Raw genomic sequence first — 23,042 nt, forward strand, 5'->3', positions numbered from 1 at the left:
AGGTTCGGCATCGTGTGTTCGGGCGCAGACACTATAAAGCAATTGGTGTCACCATCTTGAAACACCGATTTCAGTGGCTTGGACATGTTCTACGAATGTCGTCCCAGAGAATTCCACGCCGTGCATTATTTGCCGACTCTGGGACTGGTTGGAAAAAGCGGAGAGGCGGTCAGTGTATGACATGGTGTCGTGGTATGAAAGAAAGCTGTAAAGGGGTGGCTTCTGTTGGTCCTTCACGACTCAATGGCTGGAGTCCAAGAGATGGTGCAACACAGTGGCTAGAGATGTTATCAGATATGGCTCAGAATAAAAGCCAGTGGCGATCGTGCTGTAACCTTTTTTTACTTTTTTCATAAAGAGTGATCATAACTTCGTTAACTGAGAGAGTTCTTCTGGTTGTACATTTCAGTTTCCCCTTCTTTTTTCCCATTCTCATTGTTTTGTGTGCGCTTATATATCTGGTGTCTACTTGTACCAATATTTATGTGTTCAAATAGTAAATAAAATCAAACAAACCAAAATCTCGAGCACTGTTGCGAATTCGAACCTCACTCCACCTGTTTAGATTTCAGCAGCTTTGTGGTTCCACCAACCCATGCAGTAATATATCCAAGTCAACTTATGAACAATTGCTTAGTTATCAAGGTTTTCTAATCAATTGTTTACATAGAATGCGATAAAAGTAATTAATTAGTCTATAAAGTAATTCTAGGTAGTATTAATATGGCATTACATAATGAATATGCAGTACTTCCCTGACGTTCATGGTTTTTGATGACTTTATTAGGTTTGGTTTTAGTTCTGATATTTGCAAGACGAATAAAAGAAGTATTATTAAGTTTCGTTGTCATCGTTTATCCACTTATTCGTAGTTTGAACCTCCAATCATCGCATTATGGATTGGTTTATTCACTGAAAACGGTCATTTGCGCTGGTCATCTGGATATTCTGCAGTGCCACAAATATTTATTTCTGGAAAGCCGGAGAGTGTCGCAGGATGTGCTATGTCTAATATATGTAAGTTAAAATTCCTTAGTCTCACACCATATATTTCAAACTGAATTTGTATCCGCCCCCCCTGGTACGACCGAGAGTGGGGAGAGTCCACTCTCCCTCACGAAATACTCTCACATGGCCACGCGTATATAGCCTCTGCCAGGGAAGTCCTACTCACTGTCTTTTCACGGCGGGGGTGTTGTTTACGAAATTGAAAGGACGAAAAGCGGATATCCTGAACTTTAACCGGGTCGGTGGATATAGAAGATCCATCTAGAGGAGTCGGAAAACTATGATTCCAAACCAATGGTGCACATGGGCTCTAGGATCCTGAGAGAACAAATGGCATATGAATCAATCGTTGGTCACTGGCTACCATGGGACTGCATCTCCTCACGATACTCCACTGCCTTGTGGATTAGACCTCTAGGCCAAAGGCTCCGGGTGTGACCCTCTAAGAAAGCCACTTGCTTCAGTTTGGGCACCTGAACAGTATCACAGCCCTGAATTTTTATCCTGATTTGCCGAAATCTTAAAGTTGTTAATTATTTCGTAATTCGAGTATAGTGTTAATACTAAAAATACCTATTCAATTTTAGCATCGGGAGGCCTTTCCACATGGGAATTTATTCCATGTGATTCAAAACTAAGTTTTGTGTGTGGTGACATTCCTCAAATATCTTATCGACATCCATTTTCTAATCAGAGCACTCTTATCTGCCCTCATGGTTACAAACTGTTCGATAACAACTGCTACTTGGTGAGTTAAGCATTTCAATTTCAGTTTTATTGACTAGTATCAATAATATTTTAATTTGTGCAAAACATTTATAGCTGTATCAGTGTTAATATTAGTGATTTTGAGTATGTCCTGAAGAATCCTTGAGTTTCATTTTCATGTTTGTCGATCCGAAAGAAGTACATAGAATATGTATCTATCTAAAGTGCATTAAAAATAATCTGAGTTTTTGAATTCATCCTCAGTAACATTTCTCAGAATAAAGTACTTGAGTTTCTTATAAGAAATCTCTCTCCTAAAGACCATCCAACAATTTAGTCACTAATTAATTTTTTGTTGTGAATTTCATCATTTTTTATACTGTTGCTGAGTGATCCATTGTTATGAGTTCTCCTATTATGACGCAGCTACTCTTATTGCTGAGTATTCTTAGACACTACTTCACTCGACAAGTCCCCAAATCAGAACACGGTTGAACAGGAACGTAATTGTATTCCTAATGAACAAGGTTGAATGGAAATAGGACTGCCCCTCAAATGCCCTGGTAAGGTCGAGCATGGGGAGAGTCATCTCGTCCTCTCGAAATGCTCTCACACGGCCACGCATATACAGTCACTGCCACAAGTTCTACTCACCGCCTGTTGTTTACGAAATTGAGAGAACGAAAAACGGATATCTTGAACTTTAAGCGGGTTAGTGGATATGGACGATCCATCTAGAGGAGTTGGAAAACTGTGATTCTAAACCAATGGTGCACATGGGCTCTAGGATCATGAGGGAACAAATGGCGTATGAACCAATTGTTGGTCACCGGCTACTATAAGACTGTACCTCCTTGTGTACCTGCCTTGTGGATTAGACCTCTAGGCCAAAGGCTCCGGATGTGACCTCCTAAGAAAACCACCTGCTTCTGTCTGAGCACCCGGCCAGTATCCCAGCCTACACACAAATGAAATGGCAATTAATACTGGAAACAGAAATCACAATAAAAAAGCGTTAGAGTCTTCTCTAATTATCCGCTAGCTCTGGTTAAGAAAGTAGCCAATCAGCGCGTCCCAACACAATCTCACACAGGACATGCTTTAATATTTATCCCTCTAATATCTCCCCTTCGAGCAGATTCGTAGGATCTGGTGTTAGGATCCATGTGAAATTGTGTTACTGGTTTGTGCTTCGAATTTGTCCACGCAGACAATAAAGAAGTGGTATCACCCTTTGCTTCCACAGAGACTGGCCTGTTTATTTGATGGGTTTTAATCTCAAAGCTGTCCAGCAAAACATCAAAAGGTATTCTATGTCGAGTGTCATTGCTGACGATCGAAGTTGCTTTTATTCGGCTAGCATGGCACCCAAACTTCTGAGCCAACTGACACCCCGTAAACCACATTTCCTTTCTTTTGTACGATTTGACCAGCTACCCACGTCGAATGTTTGCCACGATAACCCATAGCAAGTACTTTTTGACCCACAGTAAACAATCATTTTTGTGCTCCATGATATCGACTGAATTGCTTCTCTACCAATCTGTTTCGTCGAGACTCAACAGCTGGCGTCGGACGAATGGCGTCGAAATGTGTTCGTATTTTTCTGCCTAGTAAAGCTCCTGCTAGAGAGACCCTGTTAATTGTCTGAGTATTTGGTGTAGAACGACAATCAGGAACCCCTCTAAAATCTCTCCTGTGGTCCCCTTCCCGTTTGATTTTTTCAGAGCATTTTTAAATGTACTGACAAACGTTCTACTTGGCGATTGGATTGGGGATGGGATGGAGGTGTTCGGACATGACTAATTCCGTCCTACCGACAAAATCCTGAGAAGCTAGCGGACGTAAACTGCGTTTTAATATCTCTAACTACCAGTTCTGGAACCCCGAAAAGACTAAATAGCCGACATAGTTTTCTGACTGTACAGATTGCAGTTTGATTTTCCACGAGAAAGATTTCTTGCCACTTGCTGTATGCATCAACTACTGAAAGGAAAGTTTGTCCATGAAGTTTACCAGCGAGGTCTATGTATGTACTCTGCCACGGGGACTGTGGTAATGGCTTTTATTGAAGCTTTGCTTTTCGTGTTGCTTTTCTTGCTAATGCATATTCAATATACTAACGGAATAGCTACTTTAGTTGTGTGTGCGAATGCGACCAGAATACTTATCTTCGTGCTAGCACTTTCATACGATTTATTGCTGAATTTTTTGCGTGCAACTGTTCAAGCGTTTCTGGATGCGGATATTTTGGGATTACAACACCCGTGGATACACTAATAATCGGATTGCACGTTCTGTAGTATTTCTGTTATCTTTATTTTTTTCTCCGTCTTTTTAAGTAGTGAAGTTGGATTCTAAGTATTTGATTTGAACTTGGTTGAGTGAACTAAATTGGTGCTTTCCTGCAATCCACTTAGAAACTGCAGTTGTGAGTAACAGACTTCTATCTACGCAATGTATATGACACTTCTCAAACCACTGTAGGTAAAGTAGCGTGCGAGACGGCAACCCTTAATGGCTAGAAGTTGAGTGTCGTAACCAAAAAACCTGTTTCAACTTTTTCGTGAATTACACATCGTAATTTGCAAATCACTAGTTATAAGCATTCAGCTAACGAAATTATCAGAAAAATCTTAAATCAATGATCCCTCGTGTTATATTGACTTATAGCTAAGAGAAGATCCATCCGGCAGATTAGCGTGGGACAAAGCGGATGAACGGTGTAAAGCCTCAAATACTTTAGCATCTCTCGCTACTATTACATCACCTATGGAACAAGGTAGGTTCGTTCCTAAAATTTTCTTCAGTTATTTACATATCAGTTTTCGTTTAGTTACAGCAGGCTATATGTTTAGCTTTTAACGAATAAAAATGGTATAATAAACTGTGTTCGTAGTTAGATTTTAGGAATCATTATTGAATTCTTAATCATGTTTCAAGGAAATTCATTCTGTAATAAAAACCGCGTTTCCAATTCACTAACACCTCATCTGTCAATTAATAAGACTCCTTATTTTGTTATATAAAAACATTCACGTATTTCATAATTCAGTACATTGCTCTTATTTTGTCCTTCACGACAAAAACAGACGCTCTCTCTGTATTAATTGCCCGTTCTTCTCATCCGGTATGGATCGGTATGTATCTTGATCAAAGTGAACGTAAATGGATCCGTGGTGATGCTATCAACTATACAAATTGGTATCCAAAGCAAATACTTGATACTGAAAAGGTAAACTATTGTGTGTTGTGTTAATTAGTCAATATATGACCTGTGGGTTATAATTCATTAATTGCACATTTCCTGATGTAGCTGGAGTAAAATGGTTGGGACATTCGATTTTCAATCGCTAGATCGCAGGTTCGAACCCCATCCCATCTACTTCGGTTTGAATAACCAACCACACAGTATTACTAGCTCTCACATACAGTTGGAGCGTGGCTTAAAGCCGGTTACGTGAATTTGTGCCTAACGAACGGGTTAACAAGAAAAAATTTACTAGATCATGTGTGTGACCATCACGATCCATGGTTGGAGCAGTTGTGATATGACTCGAAATCATGCGGCACAAACATGCGTCCTTTTTCTTACTCTAAGTCCTGGATATAATAATTTTTCATTTATTTAGTGCTTCGACCTCGTTCATTTATTTTCATCATCCTTAGCTTATAGTTTTGTCAGCTTGCTTTTTCTTGGTATCCTGATATATGAACTGTGGCAACTTGGAACGATACGTGTTGTCGATGACCACATGATTATTGTTTTTTAAATTTTATAAGATTTGATGTTGGTGATTTAGTGCTTTTGTCATTATTCTTGAACGGTTATTCTCTTACCGAACGTGAACAAATTGATTATTGTATGATAATTGGAATTGTTCAGGATAAATTTGTTTGTTGAAGTCTTTTGTTATTCAAAGACAACATCGTGTGTATAGTAAACGTAATTCCACTTGATTACTGTAGAAAGAACACCAGGCTAATAGCTAATTTAAATAAGTAAATTATTTATTCATGAATCATCTATTACAAACGTTTTTTGGTAGATTGAATATATAAATTATATTTCATTTCGATTACGATAGTCATATATCAACGAATGTTAGTCAATCTTAAATGCTGTTAGAAGTATGAGGGTGGTGGTGACTTCCCGGTGTCCCTTATTGTGGAAGGATTCTTCTAGATGTACTTGAAAAGGAAACTGGGTTAGAGTTGGTCTAAGTGACCTGAGAGCGTGACTGCAGTGCCCAGGGGACAACTACTTGATGCTAGTCACACACAACCTTCTTGTGGGTAATTTTTGTGTTAGCTTCGTACGTTTTGATACCTTATCTCCGGAGTCGGAAATGCGTGAGATAAAGCGAAGTGTGCATTTCTAGGGTCGACATTTTATAACCCCACCCTCCCTTGTGGAAAGGCAGCGTCGCTGCCATACTGGTTGTCTGAGGGAAACGCCTTACTGCCACCACATCTCTGTACAGTAAGCCGTACGACTTCGCCCTCGAACCTTGGGTTTGCTGCTTTTAGTCTTACCGCTCTTCAACCGACCTGTCTGGCATGGTAGGACCTTGAGAAACGATTGTCCCAGCCAGTATAATCCGATCGGTTCATCACGATAGGCAAGCCCGACCACCACGTTAAGTTAGCAGCAGCGGTCGGGTATAAATGAATGTTCATTGTTTTATAAAGTTATACCACTTTGATGGTCATTAAAATGTCTAAGGGTAATTTAATTTAGTAGGTTTAATGAATGTCTGGATGTGTGCAAGGAAGAGGAAATGAATGATCAAAAGAATTTTTAAAAAAATTAGTACTTTTTATGATTGAAGAATCACGGAAGCTGTTTATATTCACTTTACACGATAATATTTCGTTTTCAGCTACTGTCTATTTCACTGGTATCTAAAATAAGAAACCTTAACGTATATATCTTCACATATTTCGTACCATTGTTATCCTTTGTGCTTTATTGTCGTTTTTTCCGAAGGCTATCGATGTCAACACAATGAGCTCTGGCAATATGTGTTCGGAGATGGTGGTAATAATTCAAGCTCTATGTACTCTCAGAACACTGCCTTTCATCTTCAGAACTATTTACAATGGTTTGTGCGTTAATGAAGGAATAAGAGGTGATTAGTTGGTGGTACAGTGCCTCGAAATGATAGCTAGTCGTGTTTGATTAGCACACTTATCTGAATTCAATCTTATAAACCATATAAGTCGTCACCGACTGAATGTATTTTGTAATGGGATAAAGTTTATCTTAAGTATGCTCGTGTATAAAATTTGCCTTTTAACACTAAAGTTAAAACATTCTTTATATTTCTTCTTTATTAACTAAGCGGTTATGCACAATGATGCATCAGCGTCCATTGCATCTTGGACAATGGGAAGAAGTTGATTGCTCTTCTTCTTTAAATTATATCTGTCAAGTCGCAGCTGAACGTAAGTTTCCCTTTTCTCAACGTTATGTTTGGATGGTGTAATAAGAAGTTAAAGATTATCAGAACTATTTGATGTTTTAGCACAATGCATTTCGAACATTCTGACCACACATATACCTGTTAGGGAAATTATTATATAAAAATTTAAAAAGTCAACTGGACAACTGGACGGTAAGCGGAAACACAGATAATAATCATGAAAATAATGTTAATAACAATCTGAAACTTAATACGCTGGTTAATAAACTGATATCAGGGTGAAATCAAACTGTTTTGTGCATAAAGAGGTTTCGAATATTCGTATGACTAAGACTTCAATAATCCTTAGTCTTTCGACTTTAGTATAACACCACAAAATTCGAGTTAAAATCAATCGAAAGTATTACACTAGTATATCGCATAGTTCTGATAATCTTCGTGTTACTACACTGTATAAAATGAACTAATTGCTTTAAATTTCTAAAAAGAAGACTCCCTCAACGTTATCTGTTCACAAGCATTAATTGTTAGCCAGTTTATTGTGTGAATTGCCCATGTACAATATCTAATACTCCAGAGCAAGCGAGTGAGCGTGCGAGTTGAATAGAGAGCGAGTGATCAAGCCAATGAACAAGTGTGAGAGTCAACGAGTCAGTGAACAGGATTAAAATGTACATATATATACATATGGCAATGAATGAATCATCGAATTCAATTAAGCGACTAATAGTAGTAAGGCTAGCAGAATGAACATATGCGTAGGCAGTAAGCAATACCCAAGCATACATATTCATACAAGTACAACAATAATAAAGGTACAATAGTACAGATAGATTGTTATTGTACTAATGACTCTGTCCGTTAAATAAGTTGACAAAAGGGCTTAACTAAATTACATACGAACAAACTCAATCGATGGAAAACTTTAAGGAGCATCTACAGCTACTCACGATTTCCAAACAACCTGAATGGGACACTGAAGTAGGCTCCCCGACTCTAATTGAAGTTCAGAAAGCTATAGCCTAGCTGAAACAGGGAAGAGCATCTGGTCCTGATCGATTGGCTTCAGAGGTATTTAAGGATGGTGGTCCAGTTTTAGCGATTAGGTTGACTAATATTTTAGCTAAAATCTGGGAGTTGGTTTCAGTCTCATCGACTGACTGATCGCGATCACTGATTATCCCAACATATAAAAACAACCAAAGTCATCCTGTGATAACCATAAAGGGATAAGTCTGACTAACATAGCATTTAAAATACCTGCCTCAATAATTATCGAGCGTTTAACAAAGGCTTGTGAACTGCAAACACTAGAAAAACAGACTGGATTCAGACTTGCTTGTACCTGCATCGACAACATATTCACCATTCGTCAGATTTTAGGACGCAGACATGCTTATCAGCGTCTGACAATGATAGTTTTTCTTGACTTAAAAGCAGCATTTGACTGTGTAGACCGAGAGGTTCTGTGGCAGTGTCTGTCCTTGAATAGTGTATCTCAGAAGCACATAAACCTTGTGAAGGCCACACGTATACAGCCACTGCCACATAATTCCTACTCACTGTCTTCTCGAGACGAGGGTGTTGTTTACATTGGAGTCCCATGGTATCCGGTGACCAAAAATTAGTTCATATGCTATTTGTTCCCTCAGGATCCTGGAGCCCATGTGCACCATTGGTTTGGAATCAGAGTTTTTCAACTCCCCTAGATGGATCTTCCATATCCGCTTTTCTTCCTCAAAATTTCGTTAACAAGGCGGTGAGTAGAACTTCTGTGGCAGTGGCTGTATATGTGTGGCCATGTGAGAGCATTTCTAGAGGATGAGATGACTGTCCACAACCTCGACCGTATCAGGGCATTTGGAAGATTGTTGTTAATTAATAAGGTCTGAATTATTGTTGAAGTGTAAAATGTAAAGTAGCCTATAAACCTATTTTCTGGTCAATGACTATTATGAGGTGGTATCTTTTTATTTTTCTCCTCTTACTTTGTGAGATAAACCTATAGGTTGAAGGCTTGGAGACTGACCACCTAAGGAAACTGTCTACTTCGATTTTGATTCCCAGACAGCATCCCAGCCCACACAAATGTTTATGTGGAGTTTTTTATTTTTGATACAGATTTCATGTGTACTCCATAAATAAATGAAGGAAATTGGTTAAACTTTAATATTCATCCAGTCCAGTAGTATCATTAGTATGTACACCGTAATAATGCTGAATACACTAACATTCACTTGACAAAAAATATCCCAGTTTTGCTTTACTACATAATTAATAGTTCAATTTAACAATAATAATCGATCAGTTCATTAACTTGGAAAAAGAGCAAAATTCACCAGTTGAGTAGAATAATGTTCGTGTTTCCATGTGCGTTTTCAGTCCATTTCGTAATTTTGATATTGAAGCATAAGTTTTAAACATTCAATGAAAATCATCTAACAAAAGAAAATAAATTCATGTTACCTGGTTTAGATCGTTTTACCTGTTTTTTAAAACCACTATTGTAACTAATTAGTCGTGTATCACAACATTCAATACATATGTTTTATTATTCGAGTGTTTGTGTATAAATAAAAAAACTAATAACAACCAAAGAATGAATCTATTCTTCTCTAGTAATTTTTTTCTTGATTCTTCCGTAAATAACTTACATTTCCTTTTTATCTTTTGCTATTTATCTAGCTAAAATTTCATCTATTAGCAGCACTACTGTGTCGACTTCATCGCTTATCCTTACTCAAGGCGCATGCAAATCTAATTATTATGAATACAATAAACGTTGTTATCGTCTCTATACTGGTAATGAAACTGAAATCGTTTCACTATGCGGTATCAAATTATCACCTTATTCTAATGATGAAACTGCTTTCATGCGTTTATTGTTACAGACTGCACCTAATTTAACTGTTGATCGAGCTTGGACAGGTGTTTCACTTATGTATGACTTAAATTTAAAATCGAAGGTGAAGAAAATTCTGAATAATTGTTATTATATGGGAATTTTCTTTATTTAATACACGTATTTTGTAACATAAGAATTTAGATTTTTGTACTCATTCTTCTGGTTACCGTATTGCATTTCTTTATTTTACTGCCAAAAAGTACAGGATCGTGTTATACTTTATTTGGAATTTAATTATACAAGTAGGTTACCCAAACCAAAGTACACGGGATCACCATTCAAGCCTACAATATATACGATGTTATTGAGTTCTCCAAGCTAGTTTATTTGCAGACTGTTCCTTGTCGTTTTGGACATAATCAGCGCTTCCTTCATGGTGAGGTAACCCCCTTAGTAATATTACAAGCGTCTTGGTATCTATTTGCGACTGGTTTTGGTTGTAGGATTTGTTGTCTTTATTTGTCCTTACGTTCAAGTTGGCTATTTTGTTCAGTTGACCCCTGACTTTGTGGTCGACTGACCTGAATCCCGTGCTTCTAGGATGTTTCTGGCGTTATTTGCATTCCCTCAATCCAGAATTTCTGTATTAAAATTCATGTCCGTGGTTGTCTACGTGCATTAATGTTATGGATACCGTACTATGTCGTTTTACCGCTATTTTGTATTAGTATATGTGTTCGTGAAAGAGGCTTTCACCAGTCCAGTGTAGTTTTCATCACAGTTGGTACAGTTTATTATATAGATGTTTCATTTGTACACTTCTAGATCTAGAAAGCTCTAGCTATGCTAGAGAATTCGTAGAAATATAGCTCTCAAATTACTCGTTTATCAGTAAACAAATCGAGGTTGATACGATCTACTAATCCGTACAATAAAGATCACTCAGCCACATCGTCACAAGTCAACTGAACAAGACGGTCAATTTGAATAGCAAAACGAATAAAGGCAATGAAACGTACGAAAGTAACCAATAACGAACATGGATACCATAATAAATTGTAGATTAGTAGCTTAATTATTGAGACTTGCTTACTTTACAGCTATAGGATTGCAGTTTCGAGCACTACTTTGGTAACTTCACTTTGAACATTTTAGTATTATCACTCGTCCTCAGTGATAGAAAATGTGACTCAAATACGAGTGCATGAAATAGCTGAGACCCCTATATTGTTATCAACATCACATGGAGCAGTAGTTTAAGCTTTCGAGTGTCAGCTACTTAAGTCCCAGGTTCGATTTGTGTTTTAACCAGTAGGCCCGATTCCCACTCTACCTACCTGTTTTATTAGCTAGGTAACATTAGTAGTCTCACACGAATAGTATGGCTCAAAGCTGAGTATGTAAACCTGTAGTCGGTAGGTGTGTTGAATTTCTCTAAGTCATATTACAGTACATAACTTCTTGTTAACAGTACTTATCTTCAACGTGTTATAAACTGATTAGATGCATGATTGTGATAAGTCTTTCCCTATAATTCCTTTTACTAAATAACTCTTACTATCATGTTTATTTTGTATTGAATTTCTTATTGTTTCAGTGGTTTTACAAAACAGAGAATAACGATTCATATTACGCTTCAATGATACATGATTTCTATATTTTCTCGTATAAAAATGTCAATCTATCTACAAGTTCGAATAATCGTTTCTGTGTATCAATTAATCGTGACAATACAATTATGGATGTTCTGCCTTGTTCACTGAAACTGCCATCGATTTGTGGATATCATTTGCGTAAGTTCTTAATAAATGTATCCCTTCTAGTCGACTTGTTTAATTAGATAAACGTCACTACTTTTTACAGACAAAGTATGGCGTAGGTAATGTTTAATGATTATTCAAGCTTTTGTAAAACCTTTGATAATAATAGTACAAATATAAGGGTTGTGGAGATTGTTGGATTTTGTTAAGATCACAAAGCAGCTAGATAACCATAAAAAACTCAATGGCAATAGTCAGCTGATTAACGTTAGACCTTTACACTACTGGACCTTGGCTCAGTGGTCCAGATATCAAGTGTTAAATAAAGGAATACTTCAACCATTCACGGTTCACTTAAACCCACTGGATGGCAAACACCGCAACTCTATGGCTTACCCAAAGTCCACAACGATATACTTCCTCTTCATCCAGTTTTAAATATGTATAATTCGCCATATCACAAAACCGCAAAGTGGTTAGTTCGAATCCCAGATCCCTTACAAAAACTGGTCATCAACAGTAGCGTTGAAAACGTTTTCGATTTGTGTGTGTTTGCACCTTCGAAGTGCAAAGTACTCCTACAAGGCTGGCATGATTCTAATCCTGTACTCACCCTGGATGGTGAGGAGATCGAAGTAGTTGAGAAGTTCGTGTATCTAGGTAGCTGCCTAAGTGCTGGTGGTGGCGTGAGTGATGAGATCGATGTACGTATAGTGAAAGCCAGAGCGGCTTATGCCAATCTAGGCCATCTTTGGCGCCTTCGTGATGTTAGTCTGGCTGTAAAAGGTCGGATCTACAACGCGTCGGTGAGAGCAGTTTTGCTCTATGCTTGTGAAACCTGGCCTCTCCGAGTTGGGGATGTTAGACGACTCTGTGTTCGATCATTGTTGTCTCCGAAGGATTGCTGACATTTAGTGGCAACACCATGTTAGTAATGCGGAGGTTCGGCATCGTGTGTTCGGGCGCAGAGACGATAAAGCAATTGGTGTCACCATCTTGAAACACCGATTTCAGTGGCTTGGACATGTTCTACGAATGTCGTCCCAGAGAATTCCACGCCGTGCATTATTTGCCGACTCTGGGACTGGTTGGAAAAAGCGGAGAGGCGGTCAGTGTATGACATGGTGTCGTGGTATGAAAGAAAGCTGTAAAGGGGTGGCTTCTGTTGGTCCTTCACGACTCAATGGCTGGAGTCCAAGAGATGGTGCAACACAGTGGCTAGAGATGTTATCAGATATGGCTCAGAATAAAAGCCAGTGGCGATCGTGCTGTAACCTTTTTTTACTTTTTTCATAAAGAGTGATCATAACTTCGTTAACTGAGAGAGTTCTTCTGGTTGTACATTTCAGTTTCCCCCATCATTACTCACTTTTTATTTTTTAAATATATATTATTATCATTATTATTACTTATTATTTATACACATTCATATTGGTATAAACGGGTACCAGATACATATGCGCCCCACAAATCAAATAAGATTCGTGTGAGGGCTGTGATACTGCTCAGGTGCCCAAACTGAAGCAGGTGGCTTTCTTAGAGGGCCACACCCGGAGCCTTTGACCTAAAGGTCTAATCCACAAGGCAGTGGAGTATCGTGAGGAGATGCAGTCCCATGGTAGCCGGTGACAAGCAGTTGGTTTGTTCGCCATTCGTTCCTGCAGGACACAGGAGCCCATGTGCACCATTGGTTTGGAATCAGGGTTTTCCAACTCCCCTAGGTGGACTTTCCGTGTCTATCAACCCGGTTAAAGCGCCGGACATTCGCTTTTCGTCCTCTCACTTTCGTGAACAACACCCCCGCCACGAGAAGGCAGTGAGTAGGACTTCCCTGACAGAGGCTATATACGCGTGACCATGTGAGAGTTTTCGTGAGGGAGAGCGGACTCTCCCCACTCTCTGCCGTACCAGAGCTTTGGGGGCATATATATATATATATATATATATATGCGTCTTTCCCCTTTTCTTTTCCCATTCTCATTGCTTTGTGTGGTGCTTATATATCTGGTGCCCCCTTTGTACCAATATTTGTGTTTAAATAAACAAATTAATATTAAGGGAAATGTTCTTAAGCAAGTCAATAAACACATTTCTTGACCCAGTCAAATATCTTGCAAACAGAGATAGGAAGATATCCTCAGTCGACTCAATAAATGAGGAACTAGAGCTTATACATAATGTGTTGATTGAAATGGGTTTCTTCACAAAGTTTCCTGAAGAAACACTTGCATGTAACAAACAAGAAAATAGCGCCATCAACGACTAATAAGAAACCCCTCTTCCTAAAGTGGCAATTCAACGGAGATATAACTGGTGACGTGTTGCGGGGATAGATTGACTAGAGCAGTTAAGGGAACGTTTAATGCAGCTAATCTCTGTCTGTCGTACTCGATCCGACCTATGGTGATTCTTCAACTCAAGGATAAGTTACCTGGTACTTCCACATTTATGTGTTTCTATGAATTCAGCTGCTCTTGTGGAAAAAACTATGTTGGGCGCACTACCAGTCAACTGAGCCAACGAGTTAGTGAACACCTCTCTTCGTGGTCAGAAAAGGGTACCGTCAAAATAAAACTCAGCTCTGTTCTATCACGATTGGTCGATAGCCATCATGTATTGGACAGAATTTGGTCATTTCAAGTCAATTATCCTATTCCTACTACTTTCCCTTATGGTGTTCGATCTCGTCTCTTACACATAGCAGAAGCTAACAAACCAAGTCTCTGTGTTTATAAGAAATTTGAAACACTTATCTCTCTCTTGACCTTAATAAATGACTTAATTTATTATTATTTTATATACTCTTTGTTCGTTTATTTTCCTTCATTCTTTCCCACATATTGTTTTTGCAAATATACGCTTCATTGTTTAATTATGTGAACATTTGTTACATAATCCTAGTTTTTGCGAATGTTATTTCAGCATCTATATTTTTTCAAATCATTGTTCTGATTCCTCTTATGAAACATGTCTGCAAGCCTTTAGGTAATCTATTCCACTGTTATCACTGAATCATAAACTGCCTTGATTGGTTTAATAATTTCATATATGTGTGTAAATATTGCTGTATATTAGAATGAAGTCTAATGAGGATCCAACTGAAAACAATATTGTTCAATTATATATGCTGTTCTATTTCATAATTTGGGAATTTTTAAAATTTAAAGTAATTGAATTAAAGTGATACTAATTAAAATTGTTTTTACATTTAATCTGTCTTATATCTCGTAGATTAATCTAATAGTTGGCGAATAAGCAAGTTAAGTACATTTCACGTAATCAGATACTATAACTTACCGTAGTCAATGCACACATAGATGGTGTGGCGCATAGAGTTGTACATAACTACTGATTTACTACTAGCATATATAGTTTGTGGAATACATTGGACTACTGATAGTTAAGTCATGTACCCTCCATGGGATCTGGAAGTTTTAGGATCCAGTTAATCCCCAATAGAGTCTCATACTAGTATGAAATAGCTTTCCAATTCTCATTGGTACATTCACTCAATCCATGACGAATATCATCTTATAAATGTAAACCATCTAAATTAAAAATTCTAATTATTTATCAATAAAATGGATGTATGAACATCTTTAAACAAAATAATCCCTAATCATTAACTTCAGTGTATACTACATGCATATAATACAAGTTTAAAAATTGGTTGACTGATTAGCATTTATTTAAACACAGTTTATCATATTTCACGCTCGTGTCTACACTGAGTAAAATATGTATTCATCTTAAGCTTGTTGTTTTTTTTTGAAAAAAAAACATTCAATGCGTTTTGTACAACAATGTATATACTGTCTATGTATCAATGATGATGTGTATGTGTATTATAAAACATAAATTTATTGATAACTCAGTAATGTAATTTATTATGACCAACAAATCAGTATCTAATGCTTTATATTTCTAAATTCGATCAATGAGTGATAATACGTAACAATCATCCATTCCTCTTGGTGGTGTTTGTCTCACACCCGACTCCACTAACAACAGCTCATTAAAAACCCTATGGTAATGATATTTGCTAATCGTTTATATCGAATATTAATAATTGTTAATCTATCTAATCTGTATAATGCTTGACCGAGTTGTATTGATCAACTATTCCACTGTTGACTAAGTGACTTAAAAATATTCTTAGAGGCTTTTTTTTCTTGACAAGATCTAAGTTTATGTTTATGTTAAATTTAAAATACAAGATATTTCTCAATATTCACATCCACTACATTTTTGCTTATTATCATTTTCTTTGTTAAGTAAAACAAATCTTTCCTTAAAAGTGATTGCTTTTCAAAAAATTTCTTTCGTATATAGCAAATTATAAACACCCATTACCGCAAGACAGTAATAATTCCATATCATCTTGTCCTCCACATTGGATTCAGTATGGACATAAATGTTTCTCGCCAATTCATAGTACACCTCTTCCATGGTCTGAAGCGGAATCGGATTGTGTTAATTTTGTTGATGGAGATATTACTCCTGGAAAAGCTCATTTACCATCTGTTCACAGTCCAAGTGAATTAACATTTATCAGTAAACTATACACTGAAGTGAATGTTTGGCTAGGTTTACAAATTCATCGTAAGTTATTGCTCATTTTATTTAAGTAATTTTGTCTTATTTTCACTGTGATGTTTTTTTTGGTAATGTGAAATTTTGATAATGAATCAGGTTTAAGTGAAGAAAGCTACACCTGAAGGTAGATGTGTTATAACCCGACGATTATTAGAAAAATTGAAAATTTGAAACAGACCTATTTAAAGTTGTCTATATCTTTGTGGCATCGTCAATAAAATTCCTAAATTATTGTATTTTTATACTCTTGCTTGTAAGCTTTTCCGTGATGCATAAATTGTTGTTGTATATTATACCTGTCTTAAGTTACTGTCTATTACAGATCTTTTACTTCTCTCCCATTCATAGTGTAGTTATGTTGTGTGATCGAGATTTTACTCTATGAGTTTCAAGTCTTGAGTATAACAGAAACTAACTTCTGACTTCTCTCTGGACTCAACCCGAGATGCAGAGAAAGACTTGTTTCTCTTTGCAAATAACTGTCAGAGTGTTATGTCTGAAGCGTTTCGAATTCACTAGTAGCGAACGGAACAAAGACTTGCGACCAGAGACCGATAAGCTAGCTATTCTGACGCGACCGAGACCCAGCTAACTAAAGTAAGAAGTCCAAGTTGGAAGTGGGGAAAATATATTCCGTAGCAGCCAGAAGCACAGCAGTCATAAAAAGAAAAAGTCAAACGTATATATACAGCAACAAATTGTCCTTGGGCATCATTATAAAATAGCACACTCAAAGAAACAATGGACCAATAGTGTTTAAGATAGTTTACAAGCGGGAAATATGACGTGAACATAAAAAGAGCGCTTTTGGCGCGAAAACAACTAAATTCAAATTTTCAAAATAAAATTACAAAATTAAGCCATTTATCAACTAAGTTCTGGGGATTTGACATCCCCAACACAGAGTATATGTCTTTTTTAATGAAATGATATATATCAATTCACTTAACCTGCTAAGTTAATTCAGTTGATTTTTCAGTATTCAGCGTAGTGATCATTGTTGTATTTTTTTTAGTCCTGAATGAATTCTATCGATCAAATTGCAAGGTAGCTATCTAGCCTTAGTAAGTGGACATTATATACTCTGTGTTCAAATGTAAATTGGTGGTTAAAGGTGGTCGAAACTCTGTCGACTACGTCCAAACACAACCTCGTAATCAAAAATCGTTTCATTTATGACGGCCTTGTACACTGTTCATGTCGATAACATTGGTCTATGAAAATTGAAATAGGTGAAGCAAAGTTCTAGTCTACGTTCTTAATGTTTCACTTTCAGTCTTATTAATTATTTTAAGCTTCATTCTACTTAACAGAAAAAAGAGTATTGACTTTTCCTTTTTATTCTTCTTCGAATTTGTGTTTTCTTTTTGTAGATGAATTTACTGAAGATAGATCATTGGCTTTGAATAAATCAAGTTTGTATTGGTCTGATGAAAGTCCTGTGGACTACTTATCATTTGCTCTTGATGAACCTAGTAGACATTTTTCAAATGGTGATATTGAACGTTGTTTCATCTCACATAGCCGTACACATGATTGGAATGATGTTAACTGTAACAGTCGTCATTTATACTTTTGTCAGTTATTATTGACGAACGTGTCGGCACCGTCACATGATCAAATTCCAGGTAAATATTGTACTGCTTTTTAATTTTTTAATACTATGTATTTTATTGTCATTTACGTACAGGAAGGTTTTGTAGTTCTTATTTCATTTCGTGGTGCAGTACTTTTGTTAATAAACTGAAAATCAACACGTAGCTAGTGGAAAGGTTGTGATTTAACTAAGAAATTGGGAAACTCGTGATTGTTTGCATTACATAAGGATAACAGTCACATTCAAAAGAAATATATGAATATATGTACTTGATATTTCACTTACTTACGTTTCATATCCATAGATAAATAGATATCAACGTAAAATCTGTTGCAAACGTTCATAGACTTTAATTATTACGCTTCGTTAGAATGCGTAAATGTTCCATCGAAAATAAACAGCTGAGTACTATCACATAATAATCTAGAAGAAATATGCATCTTGAAAGGGGAAAAGAATATGAAGTAGTAATTGCTTAAAGATTCCTGCAGTGATTTGACGTAATTTCTTACTCTGGTTGACCAAGGTTCATAATTAACAAATCCTGTTTGCATATAATTATGTCTTTAACCTCAATATTACATTCGTATTATAGTCTGATCATAGTCGGGCGTTGTTGTATAACAGACGTAATCGAATTATTACAATTTTTTCTTATTGAAGCCGTGTAGAATAATACATACAAACGTTTTGCGCCGTATACGTAAGATATATTGGAAATTTTTAAATATATTTTAAAGTTTTCACTACCTTAAATTAATATCGATCGAGGGAATTCGTTCTTGATGTTCTATTGTGAAGCATTGACAACTGAAGTTCAACCATGTGGGGTTTGGGACGCCACCACCAATTACATCGAAAAGTGGTTGAACATTGTCACGAACTTATTGAAACTAGAAATATAACCCACTGAACACCAAATTAGTAGTCTAAATATTAAGCACTCTCTAAAAACTCTGCATATCTCAAGTTCGATCCTCTGTGGCAGGATCGTAGATTTCAATTGTTAAGGAGTCTCCTACCGGAACGAGATAGCTGTTCACTGCTTCCTAGTTTCTAAATGTTGTCTAACTACAATCATATAAACTATGATATTCAACATTCTCCACAACTCTCTACACAATAATAACAATCGAAAACTTATGCTAGTCAAGTGCTGTTCGTCTCAAAATAAATTAGAAGTTATTTAGATTTTTGTAAATCAAATGCCAATGCGCTCGTAATTATTTTCGTTATTGCCATCGTTTATCATCTTTTATTATTGTTTAGAAGTCGTTAATAACGAAATATGCACAAACATATCAAGTAAACCATATTGTATACGTTATATTTCACAATTGGCTACTTTTTACGAAGCTGATTATGTATGTCGTAATTATAACATGACACTGGCCACTGTACCGAGTGAAGAGCATCAAATGTTTATTATGAATACTCTGAAACATGTATGTGTATTCTGGTTACTTTTCTTTATTTTCTGTTTTTTTTTTAAAAATTTTAAGTAGTCAGTAGGAGATCGGGAAACTAGGTATCGTTTTACTTAACACTCATCGGCGAAGTGTACCTTCAGTTATGGGGGAGTGGATACTTTCTGTGGGTTCCTAACCACACACATCATCCAGTTTTACAGTATGCGATGCTGCCTTTGAGCTATTCAGATGGCGACTACCTTTGGTACTGAGATATTTGCACTGAATAGTGTCCAATATCATATTTCTCCAGTTATTAGGACGGGTTTTGTGGAGATTTCATTATTTTATAGTCGAAATCTTGAGTCAATTGAAACTAGACCACCATGGAAAAACTGGAAGCACTGGACGACCGTTTCGTTCTATTGTGGCACTCAGCAGTGTGCATCCACGATCCCGCCTCGCGAGATTCGAACCCAGGACCTACCAGTCTCGCGCGCGAGCGCGGTGAACGGTTGCTCAACTTCATGGATTGGTTGAAGTTAGACATCAACACCGTTCGATGCCGGTTCAGGGGTCTAGTGGTTAAGCGCTCGTGCGTGAGACTGATAGGTCCTGGGTGGAAATCTCACGAGGCGGGATCGTGGATGCGCACCGCCGAGGAGTCCCACAATAGGACGAAACGGCCGTTCATTGCTTCCAGGTTTTCCATGGTGATTTAGTTTCGATTGACTCATGATTCCAAATATAAAATTTCTCTAGTTCTTAATGTTGACGAAAGTCTATCAAGTTTGCTTCTTTTAATACATACCAGTGAGTTGAAGGGAAGTGTTCATTGTGATTCTTGAAGGTTGATTCTATGACAGGTAGTCCTCATCACGAGCACCAGGTTTCAGGTAGAGCATCATGGCTGTTTCGTCACATTTTACAGAACTCAAAAGTGAACATGCTGGGTCGAATGTTGAATCGAAGTGTCTGATCATTTGACATCGTTTGGTCATTGATTTGGAATACAGATTTTTAGCATTTTCGACACTCAGATTCTCAATGTTTCGATATCCATTATTATTCATCGATAAGAATTAATTTTGAAAAACGTCTTTACCATGTTATTCCACGTATCAAAAACTGATAAACAAGTCCATGATATATATAGTTGATGTTTATTCTAAGAGGTTTCATAAAGAATTGACAGATTAACTAACTTCAGTCTATTTGCTACTGGAGATTCTTTTTTGTACCTAGTCATGAGCCGCCCTGTAAATGGAGCGATGTCTTAAAGCGTTTAAATTTAAGCTACTAAGTCCCAGGTCGGAACCTAAATCACTATCTCAGCTGAAGCCTATTTCCATAAATGGTGTTTAGATAATTCGGATTTGTCATATTGGCATGGGATTTTAAACCGAAAACACTTTTTTTATTATGCTTTATGACTTAAAAATTCAATACTGTCTTTGAACAATATATTTTTTTTTTATTTTAAAAAAAGTCATTTCTTATTTTACTAATTATGTAAATAAATATAGGAAACTAGTCATAGTAATTTATCTCATGCTTACATTGGACTTTTCAATTCACATGACCATTTATTGTGGATATCTTCTTATGGTGCAGTACCATCGACGTTTTGGCAATTGAAATTTCAAAATACTAAAAAGGAATGTGTTTATATCGATACTAGTGAGTGTTTGTTTTCTATTTTATTTCTGTTTCGGTTTAGAATATGTTTTCTTTCTTTGAAAATAAGAAACCATTGGCTGGTGAATTGTTGGCTTGAAAACGTTTTTACTATCTACTCCACATTAAAATACAGGTTGATGTGCTGGCTTACCTACTTCGGGTAATATCGCTCACATACACATATTTTCTGGACTAAATAGTGTTATCTTGATGTATGTTTCTGGTTATTTGCAATTGTAGTGATAATAACCCGAATATGTATTTATGTGTGTTTCAGATAAATTACTAAGAGGAAGAAATGATAATGTTTGGATTTTCATTCGATGGCTACTTTGATTTGCATTGCTTATTAAGTTACAAAAACTTGTTAACTTGAACGTTCATACTTAGTAAAACTTATTGTAGATCTGATCAATACGCTAAAAATCTGTACATTCCCAGTCTTCCTCTTGTTTCACAGAAATGTGAATAAAAGCACTCTAGTTCATTAAAATTATTGGATCTTCTAAGCTTAGTTAGTTGTTGAACTATTCCTCTTTTAACCATTTTGCTTGGAGATTCATATTTGCCTAATTCTGGTGTTTCGAAAGCTCTTTCTAGAATCACTAACTTCGATACAGGTTGTGACTAGTAGAGTCCAACCATTTCGAATGTGAGACAATTATATATCCACTCCAAGCAATAGAAGATTGCGCACAATATCGTGAATGGATTGAAGCTAAGCATGCACATTATTGAATGCTGATTCAGTGATCCGGAGTTTGATCAATCGTGCGCGAGATGTAAGGTGTTGGGTTCTATTTTCTGACAAGGGCGTGAGTGCCGACTGTTGAGGTGCCTCATTATAGGATGAAACAAGTGTTCAGTTCCTCTAGGATCGCAATAGTTGTTTAACTAATATCAATACTTGATGGAGTCCGAAAATTTAACAATCTTCACAAACCTCTCATGGAGGTAAGAAACAATCGACCTAAACCTTAGTGCGTATGTGCGTTTCCAATTAAAAAGTTCCATCAAAACACCTTAGAAACAATTTCCAACCCAATTCATAAAATGTAGTTAATTTTTTTTCTTTCCAGAGTAAGTCTATAGCATAAACAAATCTTTAAGTCTAATATAATATAATATAATTGCTTTAAATACTCATCTAGTAACGTCATGTAATTTAATCGATGTTCTGTTTTTATTTAAAACTTTCAAATGATTTTCTGTCTTTATCATTATTAACCTCTTCATTTTTTTGTACAGAAATTGATGGTTTACATACATGGGGGACTATTTCATGCACTGAACCATTACCGTATATATGTTCAACTGAGATATCATCCAGAGTTAAATTATCATCTATCCAAAAAGCCTATGACAATATGCTGTTTTTTAAATGTCCTGAAGGTTTTATGTTGGTATCTGGAAGCTGTTTCATGGTAAGTTTATGTTTCTTATGCACAACATACCTGTATTAAAGTGATCTCATTTGTTATTTCGCATTTTGCTTACCTTATAACTTTCTGATTATTGTACAGAATAAAGACATCTGAAGTACTACAGTTTATCTGAAAATCAAACAACAACAAAGGCTTGAATACTTTTTTGTTACAGAATAAGCCAACTTATATTGGAAGTCTCATTAGTCTTTGTGGATCGTTTAGTGAAGAAATCTCTGCACAGAAGAAAAAGCTCGTATGATTCTCATCAAATTGCGCAACCTGCTTCCTGTCAAGAGCTAAGTACACGTCTTAATAACTCACAGCCTGTAATAATTTACATCTAGGTAGTGCTGCCTATGTTTTCGTCATATAAATACTCATCTAACTTTTCACATTTACTTTAAATTTTCTGTCTATTTTTACCAGTTATTCACTAGTTCTTTTCATCACGATTGACTACGGGTGTTTTTCAACTTAGTTTTGTTTTTAAATTTGTGTAACATTTCAAATTATATTTACTATGAAGTCGAATGTTTAATCATCTTAATAACTGGAACTATGGTTGGTTTTGCTTTGATATTTTTGC

At 36.5% G+C, this 23,042-nt stretch overlaps 1 protein-coding gene across 1 annotated transcript in view; it reads left to right on the top strand.

Moving 5' to 3' along the window:
* Positions 1-4,488: 4,488 nt before the first annotated feature.
* Positions 4,489-23,042, top strand: part of Smp_169560 (subfamily M23B non-peptidase homologue (M23 family)) — a gene marked incomplete at its 5' end in the record, with an annotated part of 56,711 nt that continues 38,157 nt past the window's right edge. The window contains 10 exons of the mRNA XM_018799947.1: positions 4,489-4,498; positions 4,809-4,951; positions 7,062-7,164; positions 9,828-10,108; positions 11,585-11,780; positions 16,080-16,349; positions 17,717-17,971; positions 19,210-19,385; positions 21,070-21,123; positions 22,278-22,445. Of these exons, the coding sequence (XP_018653809.1) occupies positions 4,489-4,498; positions 4,809-4,951; positions 7,062-7,164; positions 9,828-10,108; positions 11,585-11,780; positions 16,080-16,349; positions 17,717-17,971; positions 19,210-19,385; positions 21,070-21,123; positions 22,278-22,445 (1,656 nt within the window). The remainder of the gene's footprint in view (positions 4,499-4,808; positions 4,952-7,061; positions 7,165-9,827; positions 10,109-11,584; positions 11,781-16,079; positions 16,350-17,716; positions 17,972-19,209; positions 19,386-21,069; positions 21,124-22,277; positions 22,446-23,042) is intronic.

The sequence above is a fragment of the Schistosoma mansoni genome, chromosome W (genome assembly GCF_000237925.1).
Source record: "Schistosoma mansoni strain Puerto Rico chromosome W, complete genome".
Lineage (NCBI taxonomy): Eukaryota > Metazoa > Platyhelminthes > Trematoda > Strigeidida > Schistosomatidae > Schistosoma > Schistosoma mansoni.